Genomic DNA, 25,843 nt, shown 5'->3' on the forward strand with positions numbered 1-25,843 from the left:
ACATGTCCCAACCAACGCAGCTTCTGGTGCTGGACACATTCTTCAATGGAAGTACCCGTTACACAACCGAATACGCGCTTCCTAACTTCCTCGTTACGGAATCGCCGACACCAACAACGATTGTCGAACACCTGAAGACGTCTCGGGTCCGCTGCTCGAATAGGCCAAGTCTCACAACCATACAACAAAACGGCCCTTACTGTAGCTTCATGCACACATCCCTTCAGATTCTGACGCCATAGGTGTCTGAAGTTAGCAAAGGCTCCACAACTTCTAGTGCCTTTCCCTGGATTGTAAGTGGCGTGTTCAGTGACTGCACGTCCACAAGCATGACCTTACACTTTGTGGGTGCAAAGTGCATACCAAAGGACGGGATGACTTTGGTCAGTTCATCCAAGAATACTTGCGCCTTTTCCTCCTCTTCGAACATGAGAACGATGTCGTCTGCATATTCCAGATCGACAAGGTTTTCTTCACTGGCTATTTGAACACCAGGGTTTTGGAGACCCTCCAGCGTTCGTCTCACTATTTCATCGATCACAAAGTTGAAAAGGAATGGAGAGAGTGGGCATCCCTGACGGACACCGCTTTGTGCGCGGAAGCTTTTGGAGAGCTCTCCGTACACTCTCACACGTCCGGAAGTCCGAGAATAAGAACGTCGTCTGCGTATTCCAGATCGACAAGGTTTTCGTCACAGGTTATTTGAATACCAGGGTTTTGGAAACCTTCCAGCGTTCGTTTCATGATTTCATCGATCACAAAGTTAGACAGGAATGGAGAGAGTGGGCATCCCTGACGGACACCACTTCATGTACGGAAACTTTTGAAGAGCTCTTCGTACACTCTCACACGTCCGGAAGTTTGGGAACACAAAGAACTCATTATGTTCACGAAATTACGGGGCACTCCTTGGTGGGCAAGCGTGTCGAGCAACGCAGACCGGTCAATCGGGTCAAATGCGCCTTGGAAATCCAGGAACACTAGAATTGTGGGTCACTTACACGCACAGCGTTGTTCTAGCACTTGACGCAGTGTGAAGATTTGGTCAACACAACCCCTACCAGGCCGAAATCCCGCTTGCTGCTCTCGAGTCAGTGTCTCACGAGCCACCGTAAGGCGACGAAGCACAATTGACGCCAACAGTCTCGTTACGACCGGGGTCAAGCTGATCCCCTTGTGGTTACCACACTCACTACGCGCTCCTTTTTTGAAAACGGACACTATCTCCGATTCTTCCGATTTGTCTGGGATAAACTCCTTTTCCCAAATGCAAGTAAGGAGTTCGGACAAGCACTGACTGAGGACTTAAGCCCCGTCTTTGAACAGTGCGGAAAGGAGGTCATCCGGACTAGGAGCTCGGTGGCACTCGAGAGATTATATGCAGCCGTAAACCTCCGAGGCCGTAGGTGGTCCTACGTTTACCGTCCAAGGTTCTAATTCACCTGTGGGCTCTAGACGAGTATCGGCTGGTGGCCACGACAGTTGTTGTTCGAAGTATTCGGCCCATCGGTGGAGGCATTCTTCTTTGTTCGAGATGGTCGTTCCATTCTGGTGTTTGATAGTTTCACTCACAGGTGGTTTCCGGGGACCGGTCGCACGGATCAACTGAAATTATCTCCAGGCATTACCGGCTTTCTGGGCCTCTTCCATTTCTTTGGCTTTCTGTGTCCACCATACTTCGCGGTCGGATCGCAAGCTCACTTTCACTTGACGTCTAATAGCTCTTCCCACCCGGTTATGTTCGGGACCGGCTGGGATAATTCTTCGAGATTTAAGTAGTGCCACCGTTCGGTCTGATAACCAGTGCTTGGGTGCGCCTGGTTGGGTCGTGCCACAGGCAAAATTCCCAGCACTATGAAAACAGGTGGCAATCTCGTCCCAGTATGAGTTCACATCTGATGGTGGAGCACTTGGAAGAGACTCTAGAAGACGATTCTTGTAAGTTCGTCTGACATCCGGATCTGCGGGCCCCTGAATTGCCAAGCGATTTGTCCGAACCTTAAGTGGCCATGGAAAAAAGAGAATCGACTTTGGACGAGCGCGTGGTCAGAGTCAACAAATGTGTTCCAAAACGACCGGCAGTCAGTTATGGACCCGCGCCATCGGTAACTGATGGCAATGTGGTCGATTTGAGTTTGTGGCCGGCCTGTTGTCCGAGGACACCAAGTGGCCAGACGACTTCGGCTATTTCGGAAGTTAGTACTGCATAAAAGCAGCCTGCGATTAGCACACAGCTGAAGCAATCGTTCCCCATTGTCCGTACGTACCGAGTCCAGTCCATGTCGACCTCCCAATTGAGTCTCAGATGCATTGAGCCTGTCCACTTGCGCATTCATACCTCCGGCAACCACCACAATGTCTGAGCTTTTAGCTCGCCGCAGCAGAGCATTCAGGGCGTCGTAAAATCGGTCTTTGACGGTGTCAGAGCTACAATCAGTTGGGGCATAGGCAGACACGATGAACAGACATCTATCAACTTGCCGCTTGTGAGAATCCTTCAGACGTTGCCAGGCGAACCGCACAGAGGCGACTATCAACAGGTATCCGGTCAAGTAAGGATACTTCCGCCCGGTGACTTAGCACAATACCAACCCTTGCACATCCCACCGCAGCAGCCTCTGGATCACCAGAGTTGCGTAGCCAGAAGCGAGTGGAGACTGACGGGGCGGCTAACTCAATCACTGTGCTTGCATCTTGAATTCTCGTTTCTGAGACACAGCACACATCAATGCCAAGCGAGTCCAGTGCGAGTGCAAATGCAACCTGTTGTCCTGCTTGTTTCAAAGTGCGGACATTGAACGCGGCCAGATAGACTGGGTGTCGAGGCTTGAGGACTGATTTGGAGATTCCTGAAGATGTCGGCACCGTGTGACGAGCAGATGCTGCACGCAAAACTGACGCATGACGAACGGAGTCATCAGTCCTAAGTGCTGGGCCTACAAGGAGAGAGTTATTAATGGGGTGGGGATGGGGGAAGAAAAAGCATGTGAAGGAGAAAGAAGGGAGACGTCAGCAGTAGCCTGTTTTCGCTTACCCGCCCTGCTGTATGCAGCAAGTAAGGCGACCCGGCTGATGTCACCACGCGACGGCCGATGTGGCATGAATTTATTTGTGTATGTGCATTTCATGGTTGTACGTGGGCTGGGATACTGCCAGGGCGCCCACACCTAGACAGGAGGACGATTAGGGTCCTCATCCAAAGCCTTTGGCTCAAAAGCCTAACCGCAAGGCAGCGGTTTTTGGCGGGAAATGCAAATGCATTACCATTTCTACGGAACAAGTCGCCACATGTTCCAACCCCCAACCTGGAGGGCCAAGAGACTGTGTTCGTCAGACCCCTAACCATTGACCAACCTGGTATGAGAGACTCTGTGAGTGTCGCGGGACACTCTCAAGTATAGCTCAATGAATCGCTGAGGTACGCAAACCGTCACACCACGGTAAGGTCCAGTCTCTTCGTGGCGTCATTGAAGGCGATAGCTTTGATGCGTGAGCACTCTTTACTGCGTGATTGGGTAATTTCCTCCATTGTCATTAACCACTGATGATTTGAGTCCCGAGGTCCCCATCCAGGAAGGCGGCAGTTGCCCACCCGACTAAGTTTTCTGGTTAGTGTTTTCGTACTTCGTTGCCCGCTTATACACTGTCCAAAACTTGGTCGCTTCCGTTCAACACCGGGCCGGGAGAAAAGAGCTCTGTGAGAAGGACGATCTTCTGGCATGAGGAATACATGCCGCAACCAGCGCAACCTATGAAGCGTGAGAGTTCCTTCTTTCTAAGACCATGTGAAGTACCTCAGCACTACTAAGCCAATGTTCCCACCAGACCAGATCAATGCTTCGGAGACACCGATGGTCCAAAACTGACATCTTCCGTACATCCTCTGCGCGTATGGGCCACGTCTCTGATCCATAAGGCAGTATGGATCGCACCACTGCAGTGTAAACTCTTCCACTGACAGGCAAGCTCGCGTCACGTCGGAGATCAGTAAAAGCTGCCCTGGTCTTTTCGATCTCCAGCCAGTCCACCGCAACTTATACCGCTGTCTAGGTAAACAAAAATTTATCTCCACTTCGATTGACTCACCTGAAAGCATGGAGTGTGGATTTGATCCCACTCAGTCTCGTAGCAGCACTTTGCAATTAGCAGCTGTGAAGCGCATGCTAAACCGTGTGGCAGAGTCATTTAGGTGATTTAAAATCGTTTGGATTTGGGGAGGATCTGAACCAAGGAGAGGAATATCGTCTGCATACTCAATGTCTGTGGGGGAACGTCCCGGGAGCATTTCGACTCCCGAGGTTTCAGAGGCAGGCAGAAAAATTTCAAGCAGCATATCAGTAGCAAAGTTGAAGAGAAAAGTGGGAAGAGAACAGACTTGTCTTACACGACCGGACGTGAACCCAGGTGAGAGCCTCCCGTATATTAGTATGCGCCCACAGGAGTTCGCATACAGTGTCTTCATCGGGGAGAGAAATTTGGAAGGGATACCTTTGGTCGCCAGACACTGCCAAAGTTGCTAACGATCGACAGAATCGAAAGCGGCCTTCAAATCAAGAAAACGATCAATGTGGAACGTCTGAAGGAGTGACGCTGTTCAAGAATTTGTCTCAAAGTAAAGATATGGCCGATGCATTCTCGACCAGCTTGATTCTCACGAGCCTGTCACACCCGATAATCTGTCAACCTGCGCAAGGTAATGCCAGAGAGCACTTTAGATGCGACGGATACCAGGATGACGAGCGGGGAGCTCCATTTGGTTGGTACTATGATTTCGTTCCAAATCTGCAGTATGGTTGTCAGACTGTTCATCGGGACCTCCCTACCTTCTTTGAAGAGCGCGGGGCGTAGACCGTCCGGGTCAGGTACCTTGCCGCGCTTCATGATTGAAATCTCACGCTGGATTCCAGTTGCCGATGGCGGATTGGTGTCAACGTTCCATTCGGGCTCGTGTGATTCTTCCAGCGGTTGTGTTCAAGACCGGGTGAACTGTTCTTGGAATTCCTCAGCCCACCGCTCAATACGGCGATTGAGGGATTGAATTGCCGTTCCGTCTTTTTCGCATATTATCTCATTGACACCTGCCTTCTTTTGACCAGTTGATCGGATCAGTTGAAACGGGTCGCTGCTGTTGCCTGAAGCGAAAGCCTCCTCCATCTCCTGAGCCTTCAAAATTCGCTCGCGTTCTCTGTCATTCTTTAAGCTCGTGATTATCCAGTGTTTGAGGGACCTGCGTGCGCCATCGTAGTCGCTAGTTCCTGGTATGGTCATTCTGGCAGCAATAAGATCTGCTGAAATCCAAGATATCCAATGCTCATAAAGGCGAGTCAAATGGGTTGGACAAACAGTTCTGAAATCCGACAGCATTGCTTCTTTAACTCGCTTCCGTTCATTCTCCAAGCAATCTTCGTCGTCCATATGACCGTGCGTTTCTCGTAGCTTTCTAACCAGATCGGCTTGATACTCTTCAGTTACTGAAACTTGTCGAAGCTGATGAACGGAGCTCCCTCTTTCGGCACGCATAGTGCTGGCGGAAAGCGAAGTGCTAAGCGGGCCCGCACGATGGCGTGATCAGAGCCAAGTTGCGTACCCCCAGAAGAAACGACAATCCTTAACTGAGGCTCTCTATCGGTAAATGATGGCCACATAGTCCAACTGAGTCCACCACTGTCTTGTGGTAGGTGGACTCCAAGTAACTCGGTGTGTGCGTCTGTGTTGGAAGTTCGCAGTGGACAGGAACAGAAGATGATCTGCACACAACTGAAGCAGCCGCTCTCCATTATTCGTACCCTCAGCATCTACTCCAAATCGACCACCTAACTGTGTTGCTTCCGGACTTAGTCGTCCAACTTGGACATTCACATCACCCGCCAGGATTACCTATATCCGTCCTTCTTGCCGACCCAAACAGTCGTGACAGATCTTAATAAAATTCGTCCCTCTCAGACCCTAAACTGCTATCTTTTGGGGCGTACGCTGATACGACAAACAAACACCGTTTACCACATCGACCTGCGTTAAGCTTAATTGAGCCGGACAACCGCACAGCGCAAAGGCGACTGTTTACTGGTATCCAGTCCAGTAAGCCGCTTTCAACCTCGGTGGGGCTGAGCGCAACTTCTACACCGTAGATGCCATGAGTTATTGCGCCAGGATCACGGGATGCCCGAAGAGTGAAATGTGGAAAATCTGGGCTCGTCCCAAGCGGCTTGATAAGCACGGTTGAAGTGGGGTCTTGTATGTGTGTTTCGGAGACACAACGTACATCGATAGAGAGGGACAGTAAGATTTCCCCAAAGGAATGCTTGTTGCCCAATTTGACATAGAGTGCGGACATTGAAGGCTGAAAAGTGGTTAGTAGGTGATTATTTTGGTTTATTTTTCTCAATGATGGCTGAAACACGGAACAGTGGCTAGGGAATCGGCAGACGGATTGATACTTCCCGGTTGCGCAAGCCAAAGGGGGTTGGGTAGAGGTAACTCACCTTAAGCCTTTGACTCAAAAGTCTGACCCACAAGACAGCTGGAAGATGTAGGGCTCTGTTCGGGGGCCATGCCTTAGCCTCTGATTCAAGTGTGGACCGCGAGACAGTGTTTGTTAGGGTTTTATTAAAGGACTCTCCCCGGAGCCAATGACGAAATAGTCTGACCTACTTGGCTGGAGAGGGCCGGCCTGGCCCGAGGGCGCAGGGAGTAGGGCATTACTGTCTCAATCCTGATGCGGCTGCACACAGCAGGTGCCTTTTGAGAAGCATCGGGCTCTTTCGACCGTAATGAGTAATGCGCCGGCAGTCACTGTCAACCGTTGGGCGATCGGAGTGTGTGGTTTTTAGGGCCGACCTTTTCCAACCCATCCTTCCTCGGGGGAAGGCAGCATCGCTGCTTCCATGAATATAGACATGATGGTTGCCTAGGGGAAACACCTTAGTGTCTTCACACTCCTATCGCGAAGACAGTACAACTTTACCTCCAGACCTCCTTGTAATACGACTGCTTGCAGTACGAGGACTCGCCGTTCTTCGTCGGGCTGCTCCCAGTTAACCCTCCTGGCATGGTTAACCTGTAGGAACTGAGTTCCAGCCAGCATAGCCCACAGGATTATTGCAGCACAGAAGCCAGACCACCACGACAAGGTGACAGCTTTAGGTCGGGTGTCATTGTCCTGAACTTGCTGCATAACCTAGACAGTGAATGGACACGTGGTTAACCCTGAAAACCCGGTTTGTCAGTCACCCTGTCACGGTCATGTGGATCTCATCATCATTCATCATCGACAGCATGACATCAGTGTTCAACACTGATGCCTCACTGCCGTGCGTGCGATTAACATGTGAATCTTGTTAATCGCATAATCGAAGAACCGAATCTAGAGCTCTTGTGACTGAAAACACAATACCCAAATCAATCTCAGTGTAGGCAAACAATGAAGACACGGGATAAAGGTTCGATAGCTCAGAAATGCATGATGTTTCCTGAGTTTTTTTAACCTTATATTCAGTTATTAGGCTAATAGCCATCAGGACTTTTGAAACTGAATTCTACGCAAACAAAAATCTGTCATGCCTTATGGAAGGTGCTTTTACTCAGCCAGCATTACTACAAGGTTACTTCTGCGGGATGTTTCGGAAGTTATGAACACTTTGGAAATCGCTTAGAGTGGGTCCAACCACTTCTATGTCCACGCTCCTTGTTTCGACATCACGTTCCGATGAACGAATAAGTACTGAGTGTCTACAACAGTTGTTTCTTCTCACATGATCCTGCACTAAGCCATACAATATTCCCCTGCTTACCTCCACAGCAAATCGTTCCGCTGCGGCATACCTTCGGCGTATATCTGTCATGCAGCCTGAAGAATGAGGACTGAAATATTGCCGGGTTGTCCAAACCAGGACAGCAATGCAGCAAATACACTATACACATCTGGAACAACTTGGAGTAGCATACCAGCTTTCAAAGCTACATTTAAAAAGGATACCCCTCTCCTAACAGTAACGTCAGCTTATCGCTCATGGATCACTCAATCCTACTAGAGAAAAACAAAGCCAGTTTACACGACTCGTGAGGTAGCTGAAAACTCTTCGAAAGCCAACGACCGATTACACACTTCTTGGGGCTCATTAGGTAGACTCAATCCTCGAGTTTATATGGTTAAGAACATCGTAAACAGAGATTTAGGTGGGTTTAAGGTGAGTCTCCAGACAAAACCAGGTTACTTCTAGGAAGGATGGAAGCAACATGAGCTAACCGACCACAATTCATTGACAAACATTCAACAAAAATAGGTCGAAGTATACTTCTTTGCCAGTCCTCAATATCTCCCGCGCGCTGACGATATATTTGCTACTACTGACTGGAATGACAGCCATCCTTCAGAGGTGCGCATTAACGATAAAAATAGAATCACCAATTAGGTGGTCATCCACATAGTTTCGAAATGCATTGTCCACGACGTGATATAAAACGTGCGATGAATACGCCCAACAGACAAGAAGTGGGAGAAACATTCTTTCCTTGAAAACTATCTGCTACCGGCTACCTAGGTGTGCACATGTACCCCATCAATGAGAAGTAGTGCGACTCATGTCTTCCATTAGCTGAATAGGCACCAAAGGCGAACTCATGTCCTGAATCGCCGATTTGCTGGAATATATTAAATGGTCTGTGTATGCAAAACTCCAGTATACATCATTAAAGGGTCAATTTAAAACACTACGTTTATCAGGGTCTTGAAGAACTAAAAAGCAAAGCTCGTCCATTCTTTTTCCACGACAAAAAATAGTGAATAAGTCCGTTGACGTCACTGGGTTATTTTTCGGTAATAACCACACGATGCAATCCCCTGATCTCCATGAGTCAAACAAATAGGCGTCCGTTGAAGGTTTGGTGCAAACGGGTGCGGTCAGTCAGATGGACGTCGAGTTGACGCTGCGATTGAAAAAGTGTTCCCCACTACTCGTAGCAAAGCAGTACCATACATCATAACCACGCATTTCCGAAACAAAAACAAAGTAATCAGATTAACTGTAGTTAAAAGTGCATAATTCATGGTCCAGTAATTGACACTGGCCAGAAATGCTCTCCAATTAAATCGGACTAGAACTAGTGCACCACTGTTGGGAAGATCCATTTTCTTCGATACACTCATCAATTTTCGGAGGGCGTTAGCCAGGTATTGTAAGAGGAATTAGGGAAAATCTGGGGCTGATTTTTATTGCCTTATCTAGTGAAAACAAATATTGGTTCGGATAACGGGAGGCGTACAACGAGGCCACTGAACGAAGGCTTACGATGCGAGCACGTTATAAAAAAATCGTATGGACAAATATGAACAAATACAAACAAATACATGAAAAATACTGTTCGTGTTGTGACAAGTGCAAAGAAATCCTTGCACTAATGGTATCTTATTCGAATATAGGTTGGTCTTCCATACAAACAGGTGTAGTGTTTGCTTATTTCCAAGGTATGTTGTGATTGCTAGGGGTGAATGAATTCGCTGCTAGTATTTCTTAGTATGTGGATTAACCGGATCGACCGAGTTTACTTGCGTGAGTATATGTGGCTTGACTGAGAGTGTGATCGAGGTTCAGCACGGTGGCATCAACGTAAAGACTGTGATAAGGATTCAGACTTCTCTAATGTTACATTGCAAATCACTTTGCAAAGAGCATTGAGTTTGAGTTCCTCCCTCCCAAAGGTATTTCTTCAGCTTCTCTATTCGAATGTTAGCTATCATGCTGAAGATTGTTACAGTAAAATATTCATTCAACGGCCCAGAAACACGTCTTGTAGGGTAATACACCGGTGGTGAGCGGCACTTAACTTCTATACGACCAAACATCGGTAATGTACGCACAGAAAACGCTCTAGAACAAGTTGGGCTTCATAGAGCTCAGTGGTTAAAGTGCGAACCTACTAGCCGGAAGGTCTGGGGTTCGAACTCAACACGGACTGCTCCAGTTTATGCTTGGGCAACCATGCAGTATTTCGGCACTCATGCTCCCCTCGGGTGACATGGCAGACAGGCACAGATAGCGTGTAAGCGCTGAACGACAACTGCTAGCACTGTTACTATCATTATTATCTGGAACAAGTTCCCCACACCTTCAGATAACAGTGAAGCATCGCGCCGGGAAAAGATGAAATCAGCAGGATTGACACAGTGCCCTTAGCGAACACCATCCAACACATGATAAGTGAACGACGGACAAAAGCTAGTTTGGTAGTCAGGCTAGTTAGTGACAGCATGCTCGCTACTCGCATGGATTACGTGCCATGCCTTGTAAGGTCTTCAACCACGTGCGCGAGGTATCACGCGGAGATCGCATAAAATTTCGCCAGGCAGTAGCAGCCTCCAATTTGCACTGTCATGTGACGGCCTGTTCCCAACGGAATTCACGCCATCGAGGGCTGGAACTGAAAAGCAACATTTTCTTTGATTGTCAGTGGTTGGGCACGTGCAGACATGTTCAAACCACGTCAACTTGACTGGCCTCATTTGCACCACCCGGGATTCTCATTTGTCACTAAACGTTGGCTTGAATACCATTTCACCGCGGTCACGATACAATCAGCTAAACCCTCCTATACTAGGAAGGCACGGGGATCAACAATTTGAAGACCGACTACAAGCAAGTAAATCTCTAAGTGGAGGGAATTCAGGTGCCACTATTTTGTGCTACCGTACAGTCAGAAGTCAATTCTGGAGGTCGGACGAGGCTCAAACCTGAGACAGAAGGTGGTCCTCGAGTGTCCATCATTGTACTGGCGGTTTTCTAAGCACTCCATTTTGAAATTGTGGATTTCCACAGCAACCTGAGCTCACGAAATCACCTGCCTGAAACGTACGATCAAGTGCCTTAAGAAGCGGAGTCCAAAGTAAGAAACCCCAAGTGACACTACTCGGACGACTAATTAGCTCGGACAGTGTAGATAGTGGCAAGAACGGAAACGACATTTGGTACGTATTGTGTTCATACCAGTCGAAAAAACTGGATGATTTGCTAAAAAAAATAATCACTGGCAACCCAAAAAATTTGTGTTGCTTTCCACGACTTAGTACATCGATGTTGGATCGTACACATTGGTCCCGAAAAAAGCCTCATGAGAACCTCTTTTCCAAGATTGCTCCAGTTGGATCGGCCGATTAGTCGCAGACAACGGGTCCCTCCTCACTTAAACAACCAGAAATGCTTGACAAAAGATGCAGCTAGACCCTGACTAACCAATACCAGCTAGGTGGACAAGTGAGTTGACGTCGCCAGTTTCAAAGGTACGTACACAAGACCATCACCAGATTGGCTTTGTGCGAGATTACTGGTGCTTTCATAAATCGGTGGGAAATCGACAGCATAGACTGATCACCTGATCCATGAATTGCGCACCCAGAGGCTATAACACAGAAAAACAATCGACGACGTGGCGGAGCTCAGCACAATATTTCCGCAACTACGTGGAAAACCTATAACTGAGGTACGACAGAGTGAACAAACGCATAACTACCTCTCCATCCCAAATTCGCTGCTATCCACATGATGCCGCTGGTGTATTCGAACGAATACCAATAAAATGCTCGTCGGGTTTTGTGTCCGTTTGCGGTGCCGACGGACTGATATCGAAAAAGATGCTTTTTATTCAAAATCGTCTGGATTCATTCAGAAAGCAAGAAGCACTAGCACTGTGATTTTCGAGGGCGATATGAAAGACCAAAGTAATCTTTTGAGCTTCTCGAAATCACTTATGGGTGGTCTGTTCGCTGTCGATGCTCTTCGTACTGACAACTCAAAGCAACTCCTTCAATTGTGTGTTGATCAACAACCGTTTCCCGCCAGTACGAACTTTCAGTATAAACGTTCGCATCGTGTAACCTGGCGATCACCGACTGCGAATCAGCCGTGGAGCGAGTTGGATCATGTAGCCATCAACCACCGGTGGATAGCCACCATTCAAGACTGCCGTACCTTCTGCAGCACAAAACTTGATTCCGATCAAGCCATTGTACACGCACGCCTGACGGTTCCTTTCCCTTCAGCAAGAACCACGCCAATCCAGCAGCTCCGAAGAGCCATCATAGATCAACAGTATCGATCTGGGCGAGCTCAACAACTCCCTACTACCAGGAACCAATACTGTGTTGGTAGCGAGAACGTGGATGGCACGTGGAACTATGCTAGTGGCATTCAGTGCTGTCTGTCCAACTTACTCGATACAATCAAATGACCACTGGATATTATCAAGATTCCTTGTCCTGAAATCCGTACTGCCCGCCGAGTACGGGGCATGCAAATGCGTAAAACACCAGTAAGGAGCCTAAGGAAGGTCCGAGAGCTTTGGAAAACATCAAAAGCTCGGGAGATGGAGGGGACTTTGGCTACTGAAAACAGTCGTGCCCTATAGCAACTGATACAATCGACTGGTCCTAGGAAAGCAACGGTCACTCAAACGATTAGTGAAAAAGCCGGTTCATCAATTCACTTGCAAAAACGTCGACTGGGAAGAAGGACCAAACACTTCGAAGAGCAGTTTAGCTGGCCTGCTACAAGACAATCGGTGGAGATGGTGCACACGTAGGAATGGAATGTAAGGATTAATCACTCGTCGGAAGAAAAAAGGCAAAAAATATCGGTTGTGAAACGTGAGAAGGTACCAGGACCGGACGGTCTGTGTCCAGCCCTCTCCAAAGAAGTTGCGAATCCCTGGTAAACAATCTAGCAAGGCTCACTGGTGCGATATGAACAGGTGTCTGCAGAATGGGGCATGTCGATAGTTATTCCTACCTTTAAAAAGGTTACGCCGATGCCGTGTGAAAACCACCGTAGCATCGAAGGTGCTCTCCGGACTTATCCCTCGAAGGTTAACTGAACACAGGGAGAGACGGATCCATGAAAAACAAGCTGGGTTTTGCCGTCATATTCTGAATCTCAGTGAAACCAACAGCCATGTAAATGAGTGTGAACAGCGAGAAAGAGACTAGTAACTGTGGAGTGTTGGTTGATACCCGGCAATATGTACAGAGTGTACTAATCGAAATAGTTAGACAATCTAATCACCAAAATCACCCTCCATATATAGGCCACAGGACACTTCCCAAGATGTGCCGGGAATAGACACCAACGACATTTTTGTTGTCACTCGCTACAAGGGTGATGTGAATGAGTGTAAATGTGGACACCTTGGTGGGCTCACATTGGATCTCTTTTCCACCCCTTGTATTTTTTTACAGTAAAAACATGGGGAAATTACGACGGTACGGCGGTGAAACATCGATACTGTTCGCTGGACGATGCTGATTACGATGATGGGGAAGACGATGTTGATGTTAGTAATCATGACGATGGTCAAGTAGTTAGCACAGGCTGCTGACTCTCCTTGAGATGATGTATGCCAACTCCCGCGGACGTATGAGGGCTTACGGGAAGCTCTCATCTGAGTCCACCACATTAAGTAGTGTCAGGTTAAGCTGTCACTTTTCACCTTTCCTCCTCAAATTCATCACTGATACGATTATGGAAGACTAATTAGCAGCCTCACTAGCCTCTATTTCAAACTATTTCCTTGAATGCACAACCAGCTCCCAATCCCCTCAATGAAAAGCCCACCGACCACCATGTATTTACGCATCAGTTATATCAGCCAGCCCACTTCACCAAATCATCGCTGGACGAAACTGTGGAAGTTATAACCATTGTATGGCAAGTACACGGACCTTACAGCTGAGGATGATGGTATGGAAAGGAAGAACGGAAATACTGCAAAAATACCAAGAATTGTGCAGCAATCAACAGCGAAATAAGTGGACGGATAAAAAAATGCCTTTTGAAGAGAATTGCGATCTGGTCTCAGAATTCTGGATTTATAGCTTAATACGTGTCATCCCCATCCACTAACCCGTCGTTGGTATTAGACTGACGGTGACCACACAAATTTGACAATGACACATCCGATCTCTTCGACGGTACGTTTCATAGGGAATTCACAAAACCTAAAATCTGGTATTTTGGGGGTTCTGTTTACGTGTAGTGCCCTAAAATTGCTAGGGGTGGTCTTGGTAACAAAACTGCATGATGGTCACGGAACGCGACGAAGCGTGAACCCACCAACCATACACCATTTGAGAAGTAACGAGACGTAGGGTAGAAGTTATGTGTGGAGGGCAGAGGGTAACATCACTGCGGTGCATTGTGACGAAAACGGCTGTTTTAGAGATGACAGCCATACACGCGTGGGTTCGGCTGAGTCGACAGCTGAGACGACCTACAAGCACTGAAACAAATGGGAGGGGCAAATGCGCGCTGACTCATACACATGAGGAAGCCATAAGAATGGATTGCCATCGAAGAGCCAGGCCAGTAACCTCGCCAGACCCATTGGACGCAATACAGACACATGTGCAGGACACACGTCGAAGCGACGATCGTGAAAAGACAGGCATACACACAACCGGAGCGACAACACAGCTCGACCAATGAGCAACAAGAGAAATCAGGCACGGACGCACGCGTGCATGCCAGCGCGCACTGGATGAAGACTAGACCGTAAACCAGGTCAATGTCGACCTGCATACTACAGAAATCAATGCTGTCAGGTTTAACGCAAAATTAACGACCAAAATGAAACCAAAGATAGTGAGCGCGAAAGGCAAAATCGACTTGAAGACACCACCAAACGTGATTGCTGAACTAATGAGAGCATGAAAGACAGAGTGCAACAGGGGACACAATAGGTTCAGGTTTTTGGAGGAGACCAACCACACGCTTCTGAAAATTGCTACCTAACTCGTACGGCTGAAGCGGAAAACTAAGTGCAAAGTTTAAAGCGGTGATCTGGTCGATAACTAATACTGAATAGTCAAGATACGGAGAAAATCTTAATGCCCTTAAACACGTCACGCTAACTAGTCAAATCGGAGTGGGAAAATGCCAAACCATTGATCATAAAAATGGAACGCACAAAGCAAGAATAAACAAATCTTTCGATCGTGACTTACTCTCAGAAAATCTAATTGATTCTGTTGCCGCCATATAGGATCACAGATAACGAAGGATGTGGAGCCTGTAAACACACGAGAGTTTACATGAAAAGGCTGAGAAAAACTGGAAGAAAAATCAAATGCTAGTTGAGCATCTTCGCAGGAAATAAGATGAACAGAATTTTTTCAACAGTGACTATCGCAGACCAATTAGGTGGAACAACTTTCGTTCCCGCTGACTGACTAAGCCCAGTCCATCACAGCGGAGAATCGTCCTCGAAAAAACAGGTCGATGGATTTGGGCTAGAAACTCCCTCAATGGGACAACAAGGCGTGTTTTTCGCTTATTATTTGAACTACTCATTGTATACTAGCGTCCATCGCATCCCAACTTTTAGATACGCGTTCTGACAGGCACGACATCACAAGCATCAGTCACCGGTGTGGTTAGTTGACCTGCATCAGTGGCCAAATACCACCACGTGTTTTAGGCGTTTCGCACATCTCACAGAGAACATCGGACTTCGAATCGAAGAATGGACGTGTGGAAAGTGAATAAAAGTATGTACAATATTGAATTTTTGTGAGAAGGTATCTGGATACTACTTTATTTGATGGTTGGAAAATGGTGGGGAAATTGTATTAGGAATAACCAAAGCAATGACCGCCGCCAAAATCAACCAGCAGCCTAAAGATGACAGGACACCTGTACAGCGAGTCCCAGTGGTTCAGTGATGGAGGATGGCACGCATATGCTAGTGAATGAACCAGTTGACAAGGCTGAAAAACACATAAGAGGTTAGCAAAAACAGTACTTGCGAGATGAAGATAACAAGACAGCTCAGGGATCCGTGAGCCCTGGATCAAACAAGGTTACTTTACAAAAGCTGCCAACCAAATATGCATTAATAATTAGAGCGGGATCACCGACTAAGTTTGAAAGCTTTCGCAATGAGTGATAGTGTGTTCAGCAGATTTGGGCTAGAGATCGAATTACGAGGAATGGTCTCCGGTGAAGTGTGTTCCAGTGGGCGTGATTACCACCGCTTTCGGAACAGCCTGGAACTTCGAGAAAGTTTATGCTTTTGAGAGCCAACGCATTCATAACTTCAAAATACTGACGATCATAACCCTGGAAACTATCCGTGGGTATTTTGAGATAGGGTGATTCGATTGCTCAGGACAGTGCCACCGCTAACTACGCTAACCGGGTTATTCGGGCAGTTCGTGCTGAGTGTATCCGCGTTTCCCAGCATGAGTACGCGCTTTCCACTCATATGAGTTACATGCGTTGCTGCTGTCTGGTTTGTTTTATATACTCAAAAACAGTCAGTGAATCATGCGTGAGGGCAGCATGCTTGGCTTTCCTGCCCTTGAAATGGTCATTCCTGCACTTGAAGTGGACAGTATGGTTCTTGAATTTGCAGTTCCTTCAGTTGAATCTGAACTGTCATAGATGGGTAATGTAGGGTTTCACAGAAAAAGGACTCACTAGCTCTTAACTTTTCAAAACTTCAGTGGTGCCAAGTAATAAGTTACCTGTTACCGGCGGCCTGAGGAACCATGAATTCGAGATGAACGTTGATGGACAGCTGCAGCTTAAGGACTAAATAAAGTGAGATATTATTCTTGCAATAGGACATCTATAATGAAAGGAACCGACAGACCTTTGTGCAAAGGTCACTAGCTCGATTCATACGGTTACTGATCGGTCCTGTGCTTCAGCAGATTTGATGAACACGAGGTGCAAGCCCATAAGTACTGGCAAGAATTTCTGGTCAATAAATACAAGGATATACTGAGGTCATTAAAGGAAAAGAAACGCCAAATGGAGCTTATCCGATAAGATGGATAGTTGTAGCACCACTTACTGTCATCATAAACGCCAACGGTAGCCAGAAGTAAGCTGAGTAAATTTTTACAGTGCGAAAGTCGGATACACGTGGCGACACCCGTTGGAGACGGGCTGATGGACAGCGCCAGAAGTGAGTTTAATGCGACATCCACTTCGTTTGGGAGACCTGATTCGAGGGCCAACTCAGCAAGACGCAATTCAGTCAGATCGCGTAGCCTGGTGGGGTCATTCAGACCTGAACCACCGATGTAGCCAGTGCGGTCTGATCCAGATGCGCCTTCGGAAAATTCTGAAAGTCGGATGCTCATTGACGGGGGCTGCCACGATGGATCCTGGAGAGAAGGAACAAGCAACACAGTTGGAACATCAAAATGCTGCAGTAAAACTCTAGACAATCAGTGCCAAGCTAATGAATCAGTGTCTAACGATCAAACACAATTGTGAGGAAACAGGCGAACAGTAAATAGTGTACGATTTGTGCAGGACAAGCTACTTCATTAGACAGCTCCATTACTGATGACAGTTGGATTAACGAGTATCATCTAGTCCAAATCACCAACCGTGTGAGTTAATGTCTTATAGGGATCAGGTCAGGCGCGAATCCAGATAATAATAATAATATTATTATTATAATAACAATCGTTTTCGGTACATAGCCGCCATGTCACCCGAAAGTACGAGGGCTGAGATACTAGTTTGTTGCCCACGCCAAGGTAAGAATAGTCAAAACGTCGGTTGGATTTGAACCCCGAACCTTCTGGAAAATGAGTAGGCGCACTAGCCGCTGAGCCATCTCGAACTAGCGAAATCAGATGACGAAGTGAACAATCTTTTTAGTCCTAATGAGGAACTCTAGTCAAAACATGACGTCCGATCCACCACAAATTTGCCTTACCCACCTCGTCGAGCTATGTGTGGCGCTCTGCAACTGTGACGGCCATCCCTATTCTACCGGTATAAGTATAGTCAGTGATCTTCAGAACGTGTCTGTGGTGTACTCATTCCCTCTCGTTTTTACCGCCACACCGGAATTCGTAAAATAAATCGGTGATTCCCGATAGTGCGTGAACTTCTGTTTATTAGTCGGAGGTAAACAGATGCCAAGAGGACGCAAGAACCAATACATTCAATCAAATATTAAATACGAAAAGCTACCTACGAAACAACTTAGGCGTCTTATAAGAGTTAAATTCTGTCTTCCTTGCGCACACTTCCGGCTCCAGCCACATGAAGAGAGCAACAGCTAGAAACTGCTCGTTATATCCCACCGCAAAGCACCCCCACACACTCAATCCATTATTTCCATAAGGATTTTACAAGATAAATAGGTTTGACTGTAAAGCAGTGACACCGACGATCAACAGGGATGTCCGTGTGACGATCGCAGTCCCGTACCAGTTTGGTCAATGGTTAGAGGTCTGATGAACCCAGTCTCCTGGCCCTCCAGGTTGGGGGCTGGAACGTGAGTTCCGTATAAAATAGTGATACACTTGCATTTCCCGCCAAACACCGCTGACTTGCGACAAGGCCTTCGATCCAAAGGATTTGGCTGAGGAACCTAATCGTCCTCCTGTCTAGGTGTGGGCGCCCTGGCGGTATTCTAACTCACGTACAACCATAAACTGCACATATGCAAATGAACTCTTGCAATATCAACCGTCGAGTGGTGCCGTCAGCCGGGTCGCATTACTCGCTGCATACAGCAGGGTGGGTAAGCGAAAACATGCTACTGCTGACGCGTTCCTTCTTTCACTTTCACATACTTTTTCTTCTCCCTCTCCCCATCCCATTAATAACTCTGTCCTTGTAGGCGCATCACGTAAGACTGATGACCCCATCCGCTTATGCAAACAACATCTGCACGTCATAGGGCGCCGACATCCTCAAGCATCTCGAAATCAATCCTCAAGCGTCGACGCCTAGTCTATCTGGCCGCCTTGAATGTGCGCACTCCGAAGTAAGCGGGACAATCAGTTGTTCTTGCTCTCACAGTGGACTCACTTAGCATTAATGTGATACAAGCCGTGGCCGAACTAACCGCCCCATCGCTCTCCACTCGCTCTCGGCTGCGCAAGTCTGGCGATCCAGAGGCTGCTGTGGCAGGATGTGCAGTGGTTGGTATCGTCCCAAGTCAATGGGGGGAAGGACTCTGGTTTGACTGGATACTCGTTGATAGTCGCTTCTGTGCGGCTAAACTGGCAAGGGGGAAGTTGATTGATGTCTGTTTGTCGTGTCTGCTTACGCCCCAACTGATTGTAGCTCTGACACCATCAAAGACAAGCCTTGACGGCCTGAATGCCCTTTTGCGGCGAGCTAAAACCTCAGATGTCGTGGTGATTGTGGGTCTGAACGCAAATTGGGCACGCTTAGCACATCTGAGACTCAAGTAGGTGGTTGACATGGACTGAACTCGGTACGTAGGGATAATGGTGAACGATTGCTCCAGCTGTGTGCTGCTTGCAGGATGTTTTGTGCAGTACTAACTTCCGAAATATCCGAAATCGTCTGGCCACATGGTGTCTTCCAACGGCGTGCCAGCCACGAACTCAAGTCGATCACGTTGTCATCAGTTACCGATGACGCGGATAAGTGGATAAGTAACTGAGTGGCGGTCGTTTTGGAAAACATATGGATTCTGACCACGCGCTCGTCCGAAATCGCTCCTACCGTCGTTTTTCAGTACTGCATAAGGTGTGGGAAAGTCACCTGGCAACTGAGACTAGCAGATCCGGATGTTAGACAGGTTTACCAGAATCGTCTTCTGGAGTCTTCCAAATGATCCACTATCAGATGTGAATTCATGCTGCAATATTGGGGGTTTTGCTCGTAGCATGGCGCTACCATACTCACTCAAACACTGGATATCTGACAGGATAGTGTCACTACCTAAATCTCGGGGAAATATCCGAATATAACTTAACGCGACGAAATATCAAACGCAAACTGAAAGTTAGTGTAAGCGCCGATTGTGGAGTCTGGTGGACACAGGAAGCCAAGGAAACTGATAAGTTAACGCGTAAACACAGCACTGTATGTGGACTGTTAAGTGGGGGGATTGGGAAGGGAGCTACGCATTGAAGGCAATAGCTTGGATGCACGAGCGCCATTGAGGGCGCGACTGGGCCATCAAAACATGTCCTGGAAATCTGTGAACATACTAATTTCATTGCATTCTCAGACTTCCGGACCGTCCGGTGTCCGTCAGGGGTGCACGCTCTCTCCATTCCCATTTAACTTCGTGAGTGATGAGATAATGAGACAAACGCTACATCTTCAAAACCACCGTGTTCGAATAGATTGTGACGAAAACCTTGTTGATCTGGAATCGCTATCGTCTTCGAAGAAGAGAAGGTGCAGGTGTTGTTGGATGAACTGGTCAAAGTCATCCCGTCCTTTGGAACGCACTTTGCACCCACAAAGTGTAAGGTCGTGCTCCTGGACACGCAGCTACTAAGCATGCAGGCAGAGACACTCGAAGTTACACGTACCTTGGAAGTTGCATTAGCTCTGATTGTAGTGTGATAGATGAAGTCAATGCACGAATCTGCAAGACTTGGGTCCCGATCACTAATTTAAGATACCTATGACGGCTGAATCTCGAGGGCAAGTGTATCAGGCAACAATGCGGGCAGTCTGTTATATGACTGTGAGACTTGGTCTGTTCGAGTAGCGGAGCCCAGACGTCTTCAGGTATTCGACAATCTTTGTCTCAGGACCATAGCTCGTGTAGGTTAGTGTCGGAGAAACCGTAACGATACAATTAGAGAGTGAGTTTTCGTGTGTGCAACGGACACTTCCATTGAAGAACGTGTCCAGCAACAGGGGCTGTTTTGGTTAGGTCATGTATTGCGTATGTCAAACAAAAACAAAAAATCATTCAGCTGTAGCACCCCTTTGGTGTCTGACTGCCATGCCACCCGGAGGAAGCGCAGAGCTGGGATACTGCCAGGTTGCCCAAGCCTAGACAGAGGAATTCGAGAGACAGAGGTCGGGTTCGAACCACAGACCTTTCGGTCAATAACTGTGCGCTCTAACCACTGAAACACATCGTCCCCAAACCATCGTTTGCCAAAGAGAGTGCTGTTTTCCGTACCCAATTCAGAATGCCGGAAGCACAAAGGTGGTCACACCTTGAGCTGGTAAAGGGGTATGAAAGAGATTACTCGCCCACCAAGACGGGGACCGCGGGATCCCCATTGCGCTACAAGATAGGGCTGCTAATCGATGTCAATGGCGTTACTGTTATCAGTTTCCATCCAGATTGTTTGAATGAGAGTTTGGAAGTGTAGGCACCCCGGAATGATTGTTGTAAGCTAGCACTAAGTTCACTTTTATCCTTCTCTTCACAATAAGACTGAAATAAATTATGGTTGCACGGCAGTGAAGCAGCAATGTTGAACACTGATTTCATTCTGTCCATGATGATGGCCACGACTAACATCTATGAAGATCTGCGCATGGACCGTCTGAACTGAGGATACTATTAACTTGGTTCGAAATTGTTGGTGGATGGGACCGGTACTCCGATTCATTCACCACTGATCTACCCAGCTAAACGAAAATCAAACATTTCACGAATAGCCCGTTATAAACTGGTCAGTAAGACAGTAGAACCTAAAAAATATGACGAAGCTCCGTGAGAGATTTCAAAGACAGTGCCCACCATCAACAAGAAGACCTGAACTCAGATGCCTTGATTTCCAGATGAGAATTTCCGTCATGTTTGGCGACCGAAATTTGTGTGAACAGTGGTAGGATAAAATATGCCAAAAGTTGTTTTTGTAGGAATCTTAGGGAACTGACGAACACATCTGTATATCGTTGTCCAGACATCCCAAAGGCTGGGCACCACGTCAGTTATCGGTCATAAGGGCTGAATTCAATAACGTTAGTAAGTTCGATGTAGAAGACGAAGTAGAAGACTAAAAAACGGAAACCAGTAACCCATTGAGCAACGCACAACCAAACTACAAGAACACAAGCCAGAACAAACCTGGATTGCGGATAATCCACGGTAAGAACCTCGACCGATTCCATCCAGTGTGTCCGCATAAGAATAATGGTTGGAATGTGAAGAGTGGCTTATGCCATCAGGATGAGCGATTCCCAAGTTCCGCTCCACAGAAGTAGCCTGGGGGCAGATCGAATCCCCATCAACAGGGTCAGAAGGAAATTCTGTGTAGTTCTGAGCAAGATAATTTTCAGTCAGGCTCGGATACTCCTCAAATTCCACTTTAATAAGGAACTGATGGTAAATACGGCGAAGACCGATGCCAGCGTTTGTACATCCATCAGGCAGCTGCAGCTCACTGGCCACATCGGACCACAATCGCTTATCACAGACCATTCGATATCCCCCTCGGACCACCACTGCCGTAAAAAGTGCTGGTAACTTGATCGGGTGACCCAAAATCCGTGGGGTAAAACGACCACATTTCCTAGTAAAATGCGATTAGGTTTGAGTTGAGTCAAACTTACCTCTGAATTTTTCTTAGTACATCAGCAGCGCCAACCTCTATGTCCCGACTCCGTAGTACCTTAGCGAACAAACCTGGACAGCTAGCAATTCGCTTTTGTCTGTTCATCCCCTTGTGGCAAACTCATAGCACGTAGTGGAACGTATCCTGTAAAGAGAACAGCCTTGAAACAACGCGAAAAGTACGGGGGTAAAAGTAACTGCGATTCGCAATAGAACTTACTGACTTGTCGTTGGTGGATGCGAAACTGATTACTATAATTCATTGCAAACAGAATCACCAAATAAAAAACCAACATCCTCATTTTGGACACAAGTCGAGGCTGCTCGTACATTCTGCCTTCATACGATTGCCGTGAGTCCCGAGAAAGGCCCTAAGTTACTCTTGCAGGCTTCAGCTGAAGTGGTATGCCTGTTGTGAACTGCAACTAGTTAACTGGGTAACGGGTGGGGATCAGGAAATGGGGAAGCTGCTAAATGTCCACCAGCCAGAGCCGCTACACTTCCCACATCGCCCTACATACCACGCTAATGAACAATCAGCCAAACAATGCAAATAAACCTCAAACACCACGTTTCTGCTTTAAGCGCTTGAAGCGTAGACGGCAGGCGAGTACGCTTGGGGATAAGAAGGCTCTTCAAAAGGCCCAAGACAAACGGGCCTTTTTCAACCTTCTATGGTCCATTTCTTGATAAGGACGTTAGCTCAGACGGGTGCCCCAAATCTCAACATTTAGTTCATGCAAAAGTTTGCTGTCGTAGAATTTCCAGGAAATTCCAGGAGGAACTTGGAAATGTGAGAAAACATTGGTTGCGGAGTATTGATTTATAGGAGTTCAACTTGCTCAGTGGACACCCATCGGTTTGAATGCGCTACGGCACTTTATGAAAGATATGGAAAACTATTGGGCGTATCTTACTTGCAGAGTATTGCTACATTCTTCATCAAGTAGCACTATCACCTGCCGGAACCCTATCAGTTTTTGTACTGGGGCACGCAAAACACGTTCGAAAGAATAGCCCCGAAAGTTATCGCGCTCAATCGAGACGCCTGTGTGAAGCATACCAATCCGTTCCCAGTGCTCATCACTGGAGGTCCCAAGGCTGATATGTGGAGGAAACATGTGCATTTAAGTAATACTTCTGATTCGGTGCCCATCGATTATTCAAGGGACTGTCTTTCGTGAGCAGTATAAGCACAGAAATGCATCCTCGGCTTGCGTCATTTAACCAACGTACAGTTTCACTTTACGTGGTGTAAAATTATTTTTCGTTGTTCTCTCCAGAAATCCGCGAGCTGATCCAGTTAGAGCCACGGCTTGACTAGAATTTGAGGTAGAAGGAAGTCAAAGTTCAAAGTGCCTTGACGTAACGCATAAGGTTGCCGAAATTTCTAACAGCCCAAGAACTGTTTCGTTTTTCTTGGTGGTAGGCGCAATCCCTTTGGGGTATTTTTGTAAGTGTATTTCGCCGACTGGGTACAAATTTGTACCGAAGCATATCGACACCACTGACAGCAATATACCAGTAATGAACACTCGTGCTTAACAGCCACACAACAATGGCCAAAGAAGGTCTCAGTAAAAAAGGAAACCTTATGTCCACAATGAAAACGATCAAGGGCAAGGTGCCTATACCTTTGGACAGCATTAAACTGAACACACTTGGATATCATGTCGGAGTAAGACACAAGCATTGGGACCAACCAAGCGTCCTTTGTGAACTTCATCTGACCTGAGCTCAGGGGACAACGACAGGCGGACTTTAGCTAGGCAGTCCCACTAGGAAATGACTGTATGCAAGCCAGGTCCTGCAGGGTTCCCAACAAGCAAGATCACATGGGCCATAGCCAGGAAGATGCGAATGCCGCACAGCACTCAGTTTAATACAAGCCACTTTCGTTCCACGCTATCGTGTAATGGCCTGTCCTCCGGGAACCTTCCACCAACAATCGATCGGAAAAGAGAACAACGCTTCTTTGATAGACGGTGGTTGTGCATACGAAAAACATACCCCATCCACCCCGACTTGGCGACTTTTATCTGTTGCAGACTGGTTGCAGCCAGCTTACTCTTGCTGTGCTACGGCGACATCAAACACTTAGGAACTCTCAAGTCCTCTCTTACAGTTTTCCTAACTGTTTATTCGTTCTGCAGTTTCGGAGAGGCGCAAGGGGGTGGGAAACCTTAAAGTAGGATTTTCCATTTTGAATGTGCAAAATGCACGCCAAAAGATGTATCACCTCCGATATTCTGTCTAAGGTGGCTTGCGCGGGTAAGTAATCGTCGTTCGCATAGTTCGAATCCGTCAATCTCTCCAAAGGTTATTCCTGTATCTAGGTTCACGATCCCTTGGGGCGTGCAAACTATGATGACGTCAATGGTAAAACGGAACAAAGCAGAGAGGGGGAAACCCTGAAGCGCCCAACTAGTTGAAAGGAAACTTCCAGACAGTTCCTTGTACACCCTAACCCGACCGGAGGTCACGGAGAAAGTCTATGAAATTCAAGAGCATACACCCCTGGCAAAAATTAGATAGGAGAGCTAATCTATCAACTGAGTTGAACGCCCTGTCAGGGATCGCGATTGTTGGTCGCCGGTAAGTGGCGCTACTCTGTCAGGAAAATGTGCTGTTATATAAGGAACATCGCACCAACTGAAACAAATCCTCCAAACAAACGATATCATATCGCGGTGTTTGCACCTCTATGACCCACGGAAACACAGCGGGGGTTACACCCGCAGTTTCAGGTAACAGGTTGGTCAGTCGACAGAGCTCTGATAAAAACTGCCTTCTGACCCTCCAGGATTGGCTTTGCAACTGGCAAGACGGCTTGCCTCTCACTAATTGTACTCTTGTAGTAATACGTCTAACCCCATCTACCGGTTTGTGGTCGGGCTACCGGTAAAAAAATCGTTCAGCTGTGACACCCTTGCTGTGCCTAGCTGCCATGCTACCCGAAGAAAGCACGGGAGCTAGAATGCAGCCAGGTTCCCCAAGCCTAAACAGGGGAAATCGAGAGGCAGGGGTCGGGTTCGGACCACGGACCATCTGGTCAGTAGATCCACGCACTTACCACAGCCACCTCGCCAAAGGCTTTAGCTGAGGATCCTAATCGTCCTTCCGTAAAGGTGGTGGGACAGTGTCCAGACTTTACAACCATGATCATCATCATCATCATCACCGACAGCATGACATCAGTGTTCAACACCAATGCTTCACTGCCGTACAACCATGACTTATTTGAAAGCCTTATTGTAAATAAAAGAATAAAGGTGGATGGGAAAGGGAATTAGTGCTAGCTTAACACAATCATTCCGAGGTGCCTACACCTCCAGGCATTCACTCAGGCAATCTGGACAGAAACTGACAACAAGAACGCCACTGACATCGGTTGGCAGCCATATCTTGTAGTGTCTCCAACCAGGCACAGTGAGGATCACGCGTTCCCCATCCTGGAAGGCGAGTAGCACCGACAGCACCCAAGCGTTTGGTGATCTTCATACTCCTCTGCCAAGTCAAGGTTTGGCCACCTCTCTGTTTA

General features: G+C 47.4%; 2 protein-coding genes across 2 annotated transcripts in view; one reads left to right on the top strand and one right to left on the bottom strand.

Annotated features, from left to right (window-relative positions):
• The window catches only part of T265_13355 (hypothetical protein), a gene marked incomplete at both ends in the record, with an annotated part of 50,192 nt that overhangs the window by 23,641 nt on the left and 708 nt on the right, over positions 1 to 25,843 (bottom strand). The window contains 11 exons of the mRNA XM_009168495.1: positions 364 to 574; positions 1,423 to 1,605; positions 1,702 to 1,971; positions 2,268 to 2,530; positions 2,589 to 2,923; positions 5,012 to 5,487; positions 6,965 to 7,177; positions 14,987 to 15,051; positions 16,840 to 17,155; positions 21,817 to 22,261; positions 22,302 to 22,374. Of these exons, the coding sequence (XP_009166759.1) occupies positions 364 to 574; positions 1,423 to 1,605; positions 1,702 to 1,971; positions 2,268 to 2,530; positions 2,589 to 2,923; positions 5,012 to 5,487; positions 6,965 to 7,177; positions 14,987 to 15,051; positions 16,840 to 17,155; positions 21,817 to 22,261; positions 22,302 to 22,374 (2,850 nt within the window). The remainder of the gene's footprint in view (positions 1 to 363; positions 575 to 1,422; positions 1,606 to 1,701; positions 1,972 to 2,267; positions 2,531 to 2,588; positions 2,924 to 5,011; positions 5,488 to 6,964; positions 7,178 to 14,986; positions 15,052 to 16,839; positions 17,156 to 21,816; positions 22,262 to 22,301; positions 22,375 to 25,843) is intronic.
• On the top strand, positions 14,205 to 14,468 carry T265_03884 (hypothetical protein; the record flags this gene model as incomplete). The annotated part of the gene is made up of 1 exon (XM_009168476.1): positions 14,205 to 14,468. One exon carries the CDS (start codon positions 14,205 to 14,207, stop codon positions 14,466 to 14,468), a length of 264 nt encoding a protein of 87 aa, XP_009166740.1.

The sequence above is a fragment of the Opisthorchis viverrini genome, assembly GCF_000715545.1.
Source record: "Opisthorchis viverrini unplaced genomic scaffold opera_v5_59, whole genome shotgun sequence".
NCBI lineage: Eukaryota > Metazoa > Platyhelminthes > Trematoda > Opisthorchiida > Opisthorchiidae > Opisthorchis > Opisthorchis viverrini.